The sequence below is a fragment of the Styela clava genome, chromosome 1 (assembly GCF_964204865.1).
Source record: "Styela clava chromosome 1, kaStyClav1.hap1.2, whole genome shotgun sequence".
NCBI classification, from domain to species: Eukaryota; Metazoa; Chordata; class Ascidiacea; order Stolidobranchia; family Styelidae; genus Styela; species Styela clava.
Genome location: NC_135250.1, coordinates 32,163,708 through 32,180,031, shown reverse-complemented (window position 1 = coordinate 32,180,031; position 16,324 = coordinate 32,163,708). Strand labels below are relative to the sequence as shown.

Sequence of the window (16,324 nt, the reverse complement as noted above, 5' to 3'; positions counted from 1 at the left end):
AATAAAAGCCAAACTAACTTGGCTACTTCCGCTACCAAAATTTTATATTAAGAAAAAAGCAATCAGATATCAGTGGATTTTCAAACCAAATATAATGCTACAGAGGCACAAAATCCTGCACGAGCCATTCAATGTATTTTTTTAACAGGATAAGTGAACATCTTTATGACATCATACACTAAACAAAACATTCAGAATTCAGGGCTTGAAATGAGCATATGACATCTGAACGAGTTTGGTTTACGCATTAATAGGAGTTAAACTCACAAAATAAATGAACATCAATGCCTTGCATTTTGCTATTAAGATATAACATTGGAATATAGCTGGCGAACCGGCAGGATGGTTGACGCAGACCGGCGGTTGAGGCTTTTATCTATGAATATTCCATCATCTAGGACACTGGTTCCCAACCTTTCTAACCTGGCGGACCGGTAAAATTAAATAAAATGTACTCGCGACCGGCAAAAATTTAAATAAATGGAACAGAAAATAATAACATATATTTGCGTAATGTCAGGCAATCACTACGCTTTGAGTAAAAAAGGTACACTTAAAAACATTTCACATGTGGAAAAACTATCAAATAGTGGCCGGCCAAAAATTGGAATGGTTGGAACCCAAAATAATACCATATATTTGCGTAATAACATGCAGTGGGCACCCACTATGATTAAAAAAGGCCCACACCTAACATAAAAAAACATGTACATGCCAAAACATTTACACACACAATTAACTCCAGTGAGAATTTTGCTGTTTCGTTTCCAATACAGGATTGCAAACGAGGCATCAAAAAAAGGTTTCGCAACACAAAGCTCTTCAGCGGCTCACAGTCAATTTATTTGCTTCGTTTTAATTAAAGCTAGAAGTAACTGGTTAAAAATTCGGACAACTGTTTGTTGCTTGATTACTTAGCGATGGGTATTCGTTATCAAGAGAACTCAAGAATTAATTGTGACAATGATTTTTTAAAAATCTGGACTGTAAAGTTAAGGTTTCATCGGGTTCATCATATCAATCCGTCTGCAGTTGATCGACGCCCCAAACAAAATTAATTTATATTGCAATGATAAAGTCGTTGCTAACTTGACACCAGGGTCAAAATCCTGCTGTGCATCACCCGAAAAAGATCTCAACGGCCCCATGCTTTTGTTGTATGTCTCGTGACCACCTGCAAGGTCGCAATAAGTTCATATCCCGCTGGGTGTTATGGCTCTGGAATATTATACTGGTCCTGGCAGTTTTCTGGTTTAAACAAAGAAAGAAATATTCATAACCTTTTATATGGATGGTAATATTAATGCAAAACGCAAAAAGCATGCATGCTGATTTTCAGGTTTGTGAATCTTGCGAGTTTTGATGGAGAGCTTTCGCTATGAATCGGAACCGAAAAAGTAAAAGTGTGATTACTCTGCGCCAAGACGTCGCCGGGCCATCAATTCCGCACTTATCAAACACCAATATGACGGCGGAAGAGAGATTCATAATAAACCAACGTAACTTCGACTTATTAATCAAGAAAAACAGGCATGCTGATTTGTGGTTTTCTGAATCTTGCGAGATTTGACGGAGCGCCTTCGCGATGAATCGGAACCGAAATAGTCGAAAGCGTGATTTTTCGGCGCCAAGATGTCGCAGGGCCATACCGCACCTATCAAACAGCAATATGACGGCGGAAAAGAAATTGTGTTATAAACCAACTTAACTTCCCATTTTCGGCTTCAGTAAAGCGATTGATACGGTAGATAAACAAGAGAATGAAATTTCCTGCGGACCGGCGGTTGGGAACCACTGATCTAGGAGAGCTTTATTAACTTGCCTTGCTATTTGTGATTTTAAAATGAAAAACTTAATATTTTCAGATAAAGTTACTGGATCTGGCTTGGAACAAAGTCAGGGAACTCGGAGATGAAGGATTATCTACACTCAGTGAAATTGTTCATCAATGTCAGGTTGAAAGATTGGAGATGGAAGATTGCGACTTCAACAGTGATCAGTTGGAAAGATTCACAGCATCGATCGCTGATACCGGGGTTAAGTTCAATGGCTACTAGAAACCACAAACAATGAATCGAATAATTCTTGAAGCCGGGAATAAGTCTTTCGAGCTTTAATTTTATTCAACTTCAACTGGTTCATTTCTATCAACAAAATTAGTTTCATAGTATTAATTGTTTCCTCTCCATACAAGGCTCAAGCAAGCATCCATTTAAACATATGAATCTGCCACAATGCTTAAAGATCAGACACCCTGAACATATCAGGACTCTAGTGTGTGTTTTATACAATGTTCCCAACTAAATCTCTCTTCAAGCATTTCATTTTGATTAAAGATATTTTTTCATCATATTCCCTGTCAACAGAATTAAAAGTTCATTCCCTTTTAAAGCTAAAGGAGGTATCCATTCAAGCATATGGATCCACTCTTCCTAGGATTTGTACCTGTTTACCTAATATATTAAACTAAGTAAAATAATGAGTCGGATCAACCTGGTCTCGAACTAATGATCTCAGGGTTCACTTGCTGATATTATGTTAACAACCATGTCCTGAATTAGAACTCAAGTATAACCCAAACCCCCAAGTAATAGGATTTGTACAATATGTTACTCTGCCTATTCAATGCTCACATTTTGATGTCACACACATTTCTTTCATATTCCTAGTGTTCACCTTTTCCTTATCCACCCTAATGATGATTCTAGTTCAGCGGTGGGCAAGGTTTTCGAACCCGGGGCCAAAAATTTTACCCACCTAGACTGGTGGCCATGTAAGTGTGTGACGTAAAAAGTTTAATTTTATGAACAATAGTTACAGTGTTAAAAAGGTAAAAGTGGAAAACAATAAGCCTTAATTTATTCGCAATCTCAACACATTTTCTGAGCTACTTTTCAGCTGAAACATCAAATTTGGTTTTAGTTTAGTTGTGACAGCATTGGGTGGACCAGATTCAATTACCCAACAGGCCGGATTTGGCCCGTGAGCCTTAGTTTGCCCATGTCAGTTCTAGTCATTTAATTGAATATTTTCATTTTCTTATTGCACTGTTTTCATGATCAGTATGTGCTGTATATTGAGCTTCAACCACTGCATGTTTAATTTTTCACTTTCAATAATTTTGATGTTTACGTCAGGGGTCGGGAACCTTTTTTGGTCAGCCATAAAAGGTACATATTTTCAACTGCATTTCTGTGCAAGCCATATAGCATTTCTTCACTTAATCAAGCCTGAAATTTTTACTCTAAAGTCAACAAATACAATGTCAATATACATTAAATGTGACTTCTGATGCTCCATGTTGTCGCTGCGGGTCTGGAATGACTGCTCACGTGCAGCACAGGTTGAAATCCACGATGCTCATCACCCTTCTTTCTTGGACAAAATGCTTTTCTCTATTGCTTCGCGACTCGTTGCTCTATTGCTTGTGATGTCACGAAATGTGTTCCAGAATCCCCTAGTTTTGTCACAATGCCCGTCCAGTAATTCTCCTAGACTAGATCAGTGATTCCCAAAGTGGGCTCTATCGTCCCCCGGTGGGCGAAAAAGTCGGAGGGAGCGATATCGCGAAACCTGTTTTTGGTCGGCGCATCGTGCACTTGATTACTGTACTCTGCGTGCTTTCGTAAGTTTGAATCACGTGGGCGATGTCACACGCGAAAGAATTGCTGGACTCGTCTTCGCAGTAAGGTGCGGTAGTTTGCGTATCCCAGTGGTCGGGAAATCTGTAGTAATCTGCCCGGGGCGCTTCACTGAATGGATCTTTGACCCCGGAAAATTCTTTCCATAATTTACCATTCTAAAATTTTCAGTGTTTATTTTAAGAGCGGTTTTGAAAGTTGTTTTCTATAAAATGAAGTATTTGTTTCAAACTATCATTATAATTCATACCATTCAACAATCTGTTTTTTAAAAGTACCGGTAAAGAATTTTAGCCTAGTCTATCACAGCTATTTCTACACTAATTTTTGATTACTGTAATTAAACTGAAAATCCTAGGAGGACAAGGTGGTCATTGACTTATTTTATTTAAATCCTCGAAAAACAACTAAAAACCAACAATATAATTTAAAATCGCGAAAATGATGTAATGTTCACGACCACGCCTGAAAGTCTGTCTGAGTGAGAAATGTGTCTGAGCGAATGCGAAAGAGGGCATTGTTACGTTTCTTTTTGCATCTTGCTGATTGACCAATGTCACGAAGTAAATAAGGAAGTCCATGCCAGGGGAAACATTCAAACGTCGGTTTTAAGGATGAATTAATTTAATTTTTATCTACGCTCGAGGAGTAAATTACACTTTTTTTATTAACAGAATTTATCGTGAGATACTTTTAGACCAAATTTTATTATATCCTAAAAATTATATCGAACAGCTACTCGTTTAACGAGCCTACAATTTAATTAAAATTAGACGAATGGAAACACGCAGAAAAGTTGATGCTGAGTGCAGGGGTTCAATAGCGCAGTGAATATTCGAATATATTGCAATGCAATAAGGAATTCATGTTCTATTCGAGAGATTCATCACTGCTTAATTTTTGTAAGAATGTTTCTTCTTAAAGAAAATCTTTATCGAAATTTCACAAACCATGCGAAAATATTCACTTCGATGTTTGGAAGTACCTATTTGTGCGAACAATCATTTTTGAAAATGAACATTACAAAGGCCTTAATTAACTTTCAAAAAATATATGCGATCCGCAAAAGAATAGCAACCCTAAATTTTGTTCCGCGAGCGACGTAAAATTTGCCGACTTCTGAGCCATCCGAGTCCACGAATCCAAAACAATTGGCTGATTAATTCTATGGACTGGTGATCGGACTGGATGACGTGGTAGGATGGGGGATGATTTTTACAGGAGACCGTGATATATCATGTATTTTGGTGAAGGTCATCAGGCTGTAGGGATGAATGAGATGTACCTAAATCATTATTATGAGTTTTGAAAAAATAATTTTGTTTTCATTATTTTAATCTGAAACGGGTGAATTTAGGGAGGTAAATGCTATAGGGCAAGAGTACACGGCGGTTTTTGAGGAGGTAGAACCCGGAATTCTTCCGTTTCCGAGCTCTGATATGGTGAAAGAGGGGTTTTCAGCCGTGACATTATTGCTATCAAAACAACTAAATCGCCTTTCCATCAGCAAACGGGGTAATTTTAGATATAATAAAAACTCGCTGAGAAACACCAAGCTCATCCATCTCATTAAAAAACATTATAAACTATGATTTGTCTCCTTATTTGGTCTGTAATATATTCGTTTCAGACTTTCAATTTTTTTCGCAGTGCCTGGAGGCGATGAAGTTGTAGAAACTACTACAGGGGGGCAATGGTACGAAAAGTTTGGAAACCACTGTCATAGATAACATAGACATGTGCAGGGAGCGCGTTCTCAAACATATTGGCAAATTTTCTGCCAAATTTGGCTGTAAAAGAATTTGAAATCTCGTAACAATAGTAAGCATAGCCTTAGAATACTAGATTTTTCTTGAAGCCATAAGCCGTCACTAAAAGAGCCATATATGGCCATGGGTTCCCGACCATTGTTTTAGCCGGATCCACTTCATCAATCAATTATACGTTAAGTTTAGACTATTCAATGGATATCACAGACATTTTTTGCAATGTTTTACAATTTTTCATATTAATATTGAAGTATGTATCCAACTAAATTCCAAGTTTCAATTTGACTAAAAATATCTTTTCGTCATTTTCACTGTCAAAAGATTTGCAAATTAGCGGTGGATTTTCACTATTAATAAAAGTTTGTACATTTGTCGACTTTTTTCAAGGGGGTCGATTTTAACTGTTAGGTTTAGAGTCTCAAGCCAGTAACCATTCAGAGTTATGAATTGCAATGCTTGAAAATCGGATAATCGGACTAAATTTAATATTTTTTTTTAATTAAATATTGACGATTGTGTGATAATCCGATTGCCCGGTTCGTGTCCATTAACTACGGCAGTGTTCTTCAACCTTTTTTACCGTGGTATACCTTTTACAATTTTTCAAGAACTTTGTATACCTTACAAACACCAATGTTCATTCAATTCCTAAGTAGACATTAAATTTCGAGCACAGATTGTACTGCAATATCATCATGCAATCTAATAGGCTAGTTATAAACGTTGTGATTTGACTGCCTTTCCTTAGCGTGAACGGGAATAATGCTCAATGTAAATCAAGCAACATGCATGGCAGCCAAAATCACCAAACCAGACACGTGCCCGCATTATCTATATAATTTGTGACGAAACAATGTGCTTGAGTCGGTTATTTGCGTAAATACCATTTTATATTTCATGCACGCCTCGTTTGCATTGTTGTCTCCGCTTGAATATTTTATAATTCATCATATTACATTTTAGAATTCCTGACTTAGACTGTATACCCTTCGTATACCCTCTATCAGTTGTATACCCAACTTATGGTCCGGTATACACTTGGGTATACTGTATACCCGATTGAAGAGCACTGAACTACGGTAATAAATTACAAAAATTAAATTGAAAAACTATTATAAATATTTTTTATATTAAATATTATAAATAATTGTAAAGACTAAACTAAGCGCTCGATAAATGTCCGGACCTGCCGGAACTCAGGAACGTCACGTGACCTAGTAACATCACGACTTGCAGTATTGACTTTAAAATATTAAATTGCTGACTCGCACGTATATATTTAATTTATATTGTTACCATTTTTTTTTATCGCTGATGCTATTTCTGAATGATTACTTATATATAGGCTCACTGGGACAATACCGGCTTTGACAAGATATCCCGGCGTCCCACCTGGCATACACACATGGGCCAGTAACCTCGGTGACCTAACCAGTCTTGCATACTGACCATCGCGACTGCTGCTGATGAATCATTTAATAATGAATTGTTTTTCTGTTGTGTTGTAATAATAAACTGAAATACATATCTCTCGTTGGAAAAATATGAAAATTGTATCCTTCATGAGAGCAGCAGGGTTCAAAGGTCAGAAACGTCATTTCATGGAACTACAGAGCTCCCTGCACAAAGTTTGCTTTCATTAATTTTGGGGAGTTTTCGGCAATTTTGGTCAGTTATAGAAATTTTCTGCGCTGTATTACAGAAAAACCGGTTGAACTGTAGGTTGGACGGTAATTTATCCGTTATTTATAAAATGATCGGTATTGTGTGAGCGAAATAATGACCGAATTCCTAGACCCATTGAGCCAAGCTGCGGCAGCCAACTCGGATGAAAGCGATGATGAAATACGGTAGTACCGGGTAAAGAAACGGAACTAGCGGAAAAGCAGGAAACCACTGAAGTAGATGATGGAGATTTATTTGATGAAGGGAAAACAGAGGAACAAGAATTGGTCAGTTAGGTTTTTGTATTCATTCATCTTTTCAGATTTTTTTTTTTCATTTAAATTTTTTATATTTGGTTAAATGAATGTTAGGACGAACAATTATGAAGCACACTTTACAGCTCGAAAGACATTCTCTCGTTTCAGAGAATCTCATTTTGCTGATGAATAAACACCCCTCCTTTGGGGGATGTTTTGACATGTTGTTCCTCAATATTGGTAAAAATACACTGAAAGGAAGTTGTGCAAAAATCTACAAAGACAGTACAGTACGGCACACTATCCAAATTCCAAGAGTTTCCCTCCATTTAGTTCAATAAAACAAACACTCCCAAGTGTCTCACAAATGAGAGGCATCTGGCACGACGGCAGATGAGTCATATTGCGCCATGCTTGTCTCAATAATAATCTTAATTAATCGTGGCTATCATGTGACCAAAATTGCTGTTTTTTCATGAAAACTGAAATGCCACGGTAAAAAAAAAATTTCGTAGATAAATCTGGTTATTTTTTCCTGAGGAATTTAATGATGACATTTTTAGATTGCGCTTCTTTGTAGTATTTTGCGCAACTTCATTATACTGTATTTTTACTGATATTGAGGGACAACAATGTCCAGACGTCTCCCAAAGGAGGGGTGTCTGATCATCGGTAAAATGGGTTTCTCTGAAACAAACAATGTCTCTCGATCTGTATAGTGTGCCGTACTGCAGTAGGGCACACTCTCCAAATTCCAAAAATGTTCGGTCATTTGGTTCAATTAAACAAAAGATAAATACATCAGGGATAGATTCAGATATTTTATTTTGTGAAGAAGAGTATGATATTGAATTGCGGTCTGTCAGCAGATACTGCTATTTCTAGAAATTCCGCTTGAATACTAAATGAGTATTCAACTATATATGTGTAAATAGTTTGTAGTGTAACTTACTATGACCATACCAATGCGCAATGTTTTTATACATTCATTCAATGGCATATTTTTGTTTTGTTCTCTCTGTGTGTATACTGTTTTAACAATGTTGGCCATGTCAATGTCAAAGTTCTCAAACTTTTGATGTTACAAAGCCCTTGAAGAGATTGACTATTCTCCACGGAGCCCCACAAATGAATTTTAAAAATTAAGTATAAGTTTATTTTGACTCCATAACCAGCAATAGACGATAAAGCAATTGCTAAAAACAAAATAAATAAAACTAATTATAGAATCGGGAGGGCAAACGAAACCTCAAGCAAGGTTTAAAGCGTACATATTTTAGGTGAGAAGGTATTGATAAAAGAAGTAGTGCGTGTTCGCTCACCCAAAATAAAGCAGACAAAAAACACATTTATTTAAATGCTAAAACTTTTCAATCTAAATTTCACAGATAAATTATATATATTAGGGTTGTAATTTTGAAAATTTGACAAACATATTAATGAACGAACTCCTTTTTGATACTTTGGAAGACTTAAGACGTCGCTCATAACATCGGGAGATGCAATCACCGATTGTTTTCGTCAGCGTGGCGTGATTTTTAGACCGTAACATCTTTATGTGGGTGTTTATTCTCCCTTAATCACAAATTTTTCTTGCTTGTATTGTTCCACAAGGACGACAATAATTACCTTTTTGTTTTCGTGCGGAATTGTGAGTTCAGTATGGAATACGAGTTGATATATTATAATCATCGGCGACGAGATGCTAAAAATAATTAATGAAGAGGTGAATCGGCAACCCAAATTTCTTGATTGAAAGGCGGCATTATAAAATACTAAAGCCCTGGGTACGGAGCACTTTGAGAACCTATGAATTAGGCTACAGACCTGCTCACGTTTGATTAGTGTTTTATCTGATACCGTATTTTCCGGCGAATAAGTCTACCCGGTGGATGAGACGAGGCCCGTTTTTAAGCTTGAAAGAATGGCTTTTCGCATATAACCTGCCAATAAGACGAGTAGTAAAATCGCATCAACATCGGAATCTCAAATTAGCATGCAGAGGCTTTTGATTTTGCATATTGGGTAAATTAGCCTATAATGACTTTTTCTTGTAGAGTAATATTCAATCCATAACAACTACGAGAATTCAAACTGTCTTTCAATTTCAATCTAATTGTTTGTTTGTATATTAAACCACCTATCACCTTTTCCGCAATGCCTAATCTAGCAATCAGTGTAGTTTTTAATGGCTTGGTTTTTCTTAAAGCTTTCATGGCTTCATGAGTATGACTATCGTCGCCAATTTATTACATTCCACTCCCCACATTATCTTTGCATGAGATTGTATTGGTCATTATCAACGTAATAGTTAAAAGTACAACAGCCCGAAAGTTTAATACTATCGTGTATTTTGTTTGTTAAGTTTGGCCCAAGCCTCATTTAATTTGGCTTGTGTTTTTGTGTGCGTGCTGGTGGGCAGGCACATGAGATACTTCTCACGTTTTAAACATTTTTATATTTTTTGCCTGCTCTCCAGAATTCTCCATTTTTAATTTACTTTGTTATGGAGTTTTCAAAATAAACTATCTATCTAACACTATGTGTCTCACAAACGAGTAGTGTCTGGCACAATGGCAGATGCGCTTTGGATGCTATTCGTACACTTTGGAGGCCTTCATTATGCTACTGGGACGTCGTAGTGACATTATTATTTGGTGACGTAGTCATTTCAACTATTTATTCTAAATTTATTTTTATTAACAGGACGATGATGACATCATTGATCTCGTTAATGATGGCTCGTTAGCAAAAATTAGAAATGAATCGATATCAAATAACAGAAGTCTCTCTACGGACATTGATGACCAGAAAGATTTGTTCGTAACTGTAGAAAAACCGGAAAAAATCATTCTATCGATGGAGACGTATATTTCATATCAAGTATCTACAAAGGTTTGTGGCTCCAGACTGTATTTCATTGCATGACAAATCCATTTTGCACGCTGGTAAATTCGTGATTGCTCACCAGTCACCATTATATCTGACAGTATTGAATAATCAAAGCTAACAGGTTCTAACATCATAAACTGACTAATTGACCTTTCGGCTTTCGATTATGAATCAATTCGAAATTATAATTATAAATCATTTTAAACGTGAGGAATTTTGTTACTGTACCATTAGTTGCGTTCTGTTTGCGAAGATTAATTGACCTTTGACACATGCAAAAAAACGCATCGCCGCCGTTTTGCGAAATAGCAATGTGCGTCAAAGTTGGGATGTTTTAATTAACCTTACACTTGTTTATTCGAGTTCATTTTCGAATATGGTCATTCTGTCAGTTGAAGTTTAAAATATAATTTTTCACACTTTTTCGGTATATTTGAACGCAAGTTCAGACGTTTGCTGTGTCGTTGTCACTGATTGCATGCCAGGTTCTCAATCTTTTTTGTTAAATTTCCCATTTCACGCCCGGGCACTGAGTGCATGCCAGGTTTTTTAAATTTGGATTGCATGCCCGATTTCTTGTGGGAAAAATCCATGAAATCTAAACTTGTTACAAGGCCATGGGTTCCCAACCTTTTTTTATATTTCTTTTTTTTGTCTGTTTTAAGCATAAAATCTACTTAATTTATTTAATATGTAATATATTCCTAACTAGTGTTATGCAGAAGTCGTACTCTCGCTTTTGTACAGTTAATTAAGTTTATTTTTATGTGTGCATAAATAGTACCGGTAATATAATAATGAGAATAGCGATCAGAGACTGCTGACTCATCGATCTAGCGGTGTGTATCCTTTCCTTTGACTCAATAGTGACACCGCATGTCCCATCACTAATTAATTAATAACTCGCTAATTATACAACATAATTCATCCAAAATCAATAGGCTTCTGGTCCGAGATATGATGAATGCATTTGCAAAATTTGGAGCAGATTCAAGATATCGCGTAACATACGAAAGTGTCTAACAGACAAATACCTATCAATATACTTACCGATCAAGATCGATAAGTAATGAGAACAAGCTAAAGAATATTAGTAATTAGTGAATACAAAGCAAAATTTTTTCATAAAAACTACAAATTTTTTTGACAGGGCTGAATTCTCCCCGGTAAGTTAAGTTTGGACTAGGGACTCCACCTTGGGTTTCAAAATTCTTTTTGTAAGAATAATGGCGAGCATATTTCTTATGGTTTTCTGAAACAAGCAAACAGTCAAATTTTTTCTCTCTATTTTAGACGACCAGAAGTACGTTCGATGACTCTGAATACAAAGTTCGTCGTCGATACCAAGATTTTATTTGGCTTCGAGGGAAATTAGAAGAAGCAAACCCCACTCATCTGATACCGGTATGCACAGTGATTTTATTTTTTGGAAATAACACTGTCGTTGTTACTGTGAGGAATTGCTCTGCTATGCAAAATTTTGCTCTGCAAACTAATGGCTTTTAATTTCGGTATTGAGCAAGTTTACCTGAAGACTGAACCCGATATTTCACTCCACAAACTTTAATGGTTTTTAAAATTCATGGGCAACTTCATGTGTTCATTTCGACGTAACATATTTCTTTTAACATTGGATTACAATATTGAAATGTGCGGATGGCATTGCAGTGTGACAGGATTGGTAATCAGTACCTTGATATATATAGTTTCACTTATCATAATCGTATAGACTTATTTGGAAAAACCGCTTGATAACCAGTATTGGTTTTTCGTGTCTCCCTTAATTAATATATTTATGAGTAATATTCACCATGTACTTTTCTCAAAAAAATTAAAAAGTCCTTCGAAGACCCAAAATAAAACGAGTCATTTTCACAATTAATAATCTCACAAAATTTCAACTTCAATCCAATGAAGTTCGTGACATTATCATCAAGGTACCTGGGAAAAACATGTTTAACCAACATCTCATGGAAGAAGACCATCTGATGTTCTTCAGCCATCAAGAAGTTTTATCGGCTCTCTATATTTCGAACATGGATTCCACAACGTTTCGCACATTCATCCAAACTGAGTTCCGAGATGATCATTGGGCAGTTGTTCGCCATCTATTGGGTGGAATTATTCTGAATCCTGATATTGGAAGTAGTCTCGTAACAAACTTTTCTCCTGGTAAGTTAAATGTATTGTTATGTCTTTTATACCATATTTGGACCTCCTGAAGGTTGTGTGACATCTTAGTGCACATACTTCCGGAGCATCCCATATTTGAATTTGTTTGACATCCTAATTTTCATGGGTTTGAAAAAAGTTGACAAGACTGATTTATTGTATATTGAATTGTGACATACAATCTGGCTAAGGAGAGCCAGGCCTGTAGTTATGCTATTTGTACTGCCCTATAACTATGGCCAATCTAGTATTTTGTTAGCTCCTAATAAGTCCCACTGGATGCAAACCCCTGTCTCAAAGATCATGTTTACAGTTCCCAAACTGAAATTATTTTTAACTTACCAGATGCCAGACGAGATGAGAAGAAGAAAATTCTTCACTCCAGCAGGAATGCATGTAATGTCATCAAATATACGACGCTGCAACCAACTAACTCGGGTTTGTCTATTCGCCTCCAATCTCAATGCTGAACTGGTTCATATCCCGAAGTCAAATTTAGAAGGTTCCTGTTTGAAGGTAAACTTAATATTGGGAGTTGATAAAAGTATTTCTATTCAAGATCACTAATTGTTCCAACTCGTATCATAGAAATTAGTCTAGCTCAGGTGGTTCTATGTTCTGCCTCAGTGGTTCCCAGTCTTCGTTGAATTCCTTCCCTTCATCCATTTTGGGACTCTTCGGCGATTGTATACACGAGTCCATCGGTTGAATCATGACCTACTGGGGACTCGAATGGACTTGGTTTCAATGCTTTAATTGGTGAACCTGACACAGTTAAAATTTGATTTGAATCGTTTTCATACGAGACTTGACTTGGACTCTGGAGATTTATGTACAGGTACCTACTGGAGATGTATCGGTATCTGCAATATTGGCCATATTTTCGATATCACCCAAATGAAGGCTAATCTTTCCATTATTTCCAGTTTTCGATCTGATCCAGAATGTTTAAAAAAATTAACTTGGTATAAGGGGTTGAAATTTCTTTTGCATGGTGGTAACATGTTTGCGGTGTATGCCTTGTTAACTCTTAAGCCATGGCCACCCCATAGCTAGTGTTGCAGAAAACCAACTAAAATAAATGGGCAGGCCATCAATACCTTGCATTTTGCTATTAAGATATAACATTGGATTATAGCTGGCGAACTGGCAGGAAGGTTGACACGGACCGGTGGTTGAGAATCGTTGATCTAGACCAGGGGTTCTCAACCTTTTTTCTGTCAAGTACCCCCCCGAGTCACGAAACAATCAACGGGAACCCCCGGTAATCAGACACCAAACAAAGTTGTGATATACTGACTAACAATTTGTTGCAACACCAATTTATTGACCATATGTAGCTAAATTAAATTGTGTTGTTGATATTGTTGCCCTTGTCGTCTGCCTAGTTAATGAATTCTTAAAATCTCCCCCAAGTTTCAATAAGCATAATCACTTTTCTAATGCTCGCAGCAGTCTTTAGAGATTTCACAGTTTGTATGCAAAGCCTTAAATTTCACATTCTTGCGTCACAATCACAACAACGCAAGATCAGGGGAAATCTACGTTCCAATTGGCGTCTAGTTTCAATGGGCACGCATTTTCCCATGGTAGTAATAAAGGATATTAAGAAACAGCAACATACAAAAACTCGACTGTCATCCAAGTACCTCTGGAAATCTTCTCGTGAACCCCAGGTTGAGAACCCCTGATCTAGACAAACCCTCTAAATCCAGCACTGCTTTCATTGATATACATTCTGCCTTTATCTATGAATATTCTATCATCTAGGAGATCTTTATTAACTTTGCGTTGCTGTTTGTGATTTTAAAATGAAAAACTTGATATTTTCAGATGAAGCTTCTAAATCTGAATAAGAACAAAGTCAGCAAACTCGGAGATGAAGGATTATCTGCAATCAGTGATATTGTTCATCAATGTCAGGTTGAAACATTGGGGATAAAATATTGCTTCTCCAACGATGATCAGTTGGAAAGATTCAAAGCATTGATCGCTGATACCCGGGTTGAGTTCATTGTCTAGTAGAATCCACAAACAGTGAATCGAATAATCCTTGAAGCCGGGTCATTCGAGCTTTAATTTTATTCAACTGGTTCATTTCTATCAACAAAATTAGTTTCATAGTATTATTTGTTTCCTCTCCATACAAGGCTCAAGCAAGCATCCATTTATACATATGAATCTGCCACAATGCTTAAAGATCAGACACCCTGAACATATCAGGACTCGAGTGTGTGATTTATACAATGTTTCCAACTAAATCTCTCTTCAAGCATTTCATTTTAATTAAAAATATTTTTTCATCATATTCCCTGTCAATAGAATTAAAAGGTAATACCCTTTCAAAGCTAAAGGAGGATTTGTACAATATGTTACTCTGCCTATTCAATGCTCGCATTTTGATGTTTTTGACATATTTTTTGTGATTATCTTTTCCTTATCCACCCTAATGATGATTCTAGTCCAGGGGTGGGCAAGGTTTTTGGACCCGGGTCAAAATTTTTACTTTAAATTCAACAAATACAATGTTAATATACATTTAATGTGACTTCTGATGCTGCATGTTGTCGCTGCGGGTCTGGAATGACTGCTCACGTGCAGCACAAGTTGAAATCCACGATACTTATCACCTTTCTTTCTTGGACGAAAAGCTTTTTTTTCTATTTCTTTGTGATTCTATCGCTTTGTGATGTCACAAAATATGTTCCAGAATCCCCTAGTTTTGTCACAATGCCTGTCTGGTAATTCTCTTACATAACATAGAAATGTGTAGGGAGCGCGTTCTTAAACATATTGGCAAATGTTCTGCCACATTTGGCTGTAAAAGAATTTGAAATCTCGTAACAATAGTGAGCTTAGCCTTAGAATACTAGATTTTTCTTGAAGCCATATGCCGTCACTAAAAGAGCCATATATGGCCATGGGTTTCCGACCACTGTTTTAGCTGGATCCACTTTATCAATCATTTATACGTTAAGTTTACACTATTAAATGGATTTCACAGACATTCTTTGCGTATTTTACAATTTTTCATGTTATTATTGATCCATGTATCTAACTAAATTCCAAGTTTCAATTTCTCCAACTAAAGTTTATGTTTGAATTTGACTAAAAATATTTTTTCATCATATTCACTGTCAATGGGTTTGCAAATTGGGGGGTTTGAAAAAAGTTTGAGGTTTTCCCCCTTTAAACTGATTTGAAATGGTTGATTTAAGTTTTTACCTTTCAAAGCTAATAAGGCATCCAAACATATGGATCTACCTAGGATCACTGTAAAACATCCGATCTTTTCAAATTATTTATCCAATGATTTATGGGTATTCCCTAAGTATGAAAACCAAAATGGCGGACACCGGAACGTAGTATGTGTATCAGGTTAGGATATAATTTTATTCCAATTTCCTTATTTTGGTTTTATTACAAGGTCGGGGACTAACCAAGTGACTCCCGCAGTATTTGTACATGTAATCGTGTCCTAACCCTAAACTGGTACACATACTTCAGGAGTACCCATTTAAGAACGAAATAGTGAACTAATCTGGACTGCTTGAACTATTGAACTCAAACTTTCGGCATTCACTAGTAAAATAGTTGAATGAACTCCCATAAGGTGTGATGGTTTGATAAGAAATTCAACATATCATAATCTAATATTGGATTTTATATTCCCATATAAACTTATCTGTTATGCGTGTGAGCTTTTACTATTCGATACTTGCATTCCGCATCATCGCACGTCTTCCTTGTATCTTTTATCATGAAATATCTTTTACTATTTTTCCTATATCCTATATATAGCTTACTATATATACTATGTATCGCTTGTTCAGTGCTTATTAGCTACAAATACTGAGAAAATCTATTTTTCGAGCTCCTTAATAATGGGGATAGGGTTCACATATTTATACCGGGAAAAAGGAATAAG

The 16,324-nt window shown here is 36.4% G+C and overlaps 2 protein-coding genes across 3 annotated transcripts in view; both read left to right on the top strand.

Annotated features, from left to right (window-relative positions):
• LOC120335211 (uncharacterized) overlaps window positions 1-3,280 on the top strand; it is a 53,915-nt gene extending 50,635 nt beyond the window's left edge. For both annotated transcript variants that reach the window (XM_078113624.1, XM_078113627.1), the window contains one exon: window positions 1,866-3,280. In XM_078113624.1, coding sequence (XP_077969750.1) covers window positions 1,866-2,057 — 192 coding nt within the window. In that variant the 3' untranslated portion in view covers window positions 2,058-3,280. The remainder of the gene's footprint in view (window positions 1-1,865) is intronic.
• Window positions 3,281-6,998: 3,718 nt separating this feature from the next.
• On the top strand, window positions 6,999-14,351 carry LOC144424379 (uncharacterized). Its single transcript, XM_078113653.1, has 6 exons — window positions 6,999-7,362; window positions 10,039-10,227; window positions 11,518-11,628; window positions 12,162-12,396; window positions 12,742-12,912; window positions 14,230-14,351. Exons 2-5 carry the CDS (start codon window positions 10,192-10,194, stop codon window positions 12,864-12,866), a joined length of 507 nt encoding a protein of 168 aa, XP_077969779.1. The 5' UTR covers window positions 6,999-7,362; window positions 10,039-10,191; the 3' UTR covers window positions 12,867-12,912; window positions 14,230-14,351.
• The last annotated feature ends 1,973 nt before the right edge of the window (window positions 14,352-16,324 follow it).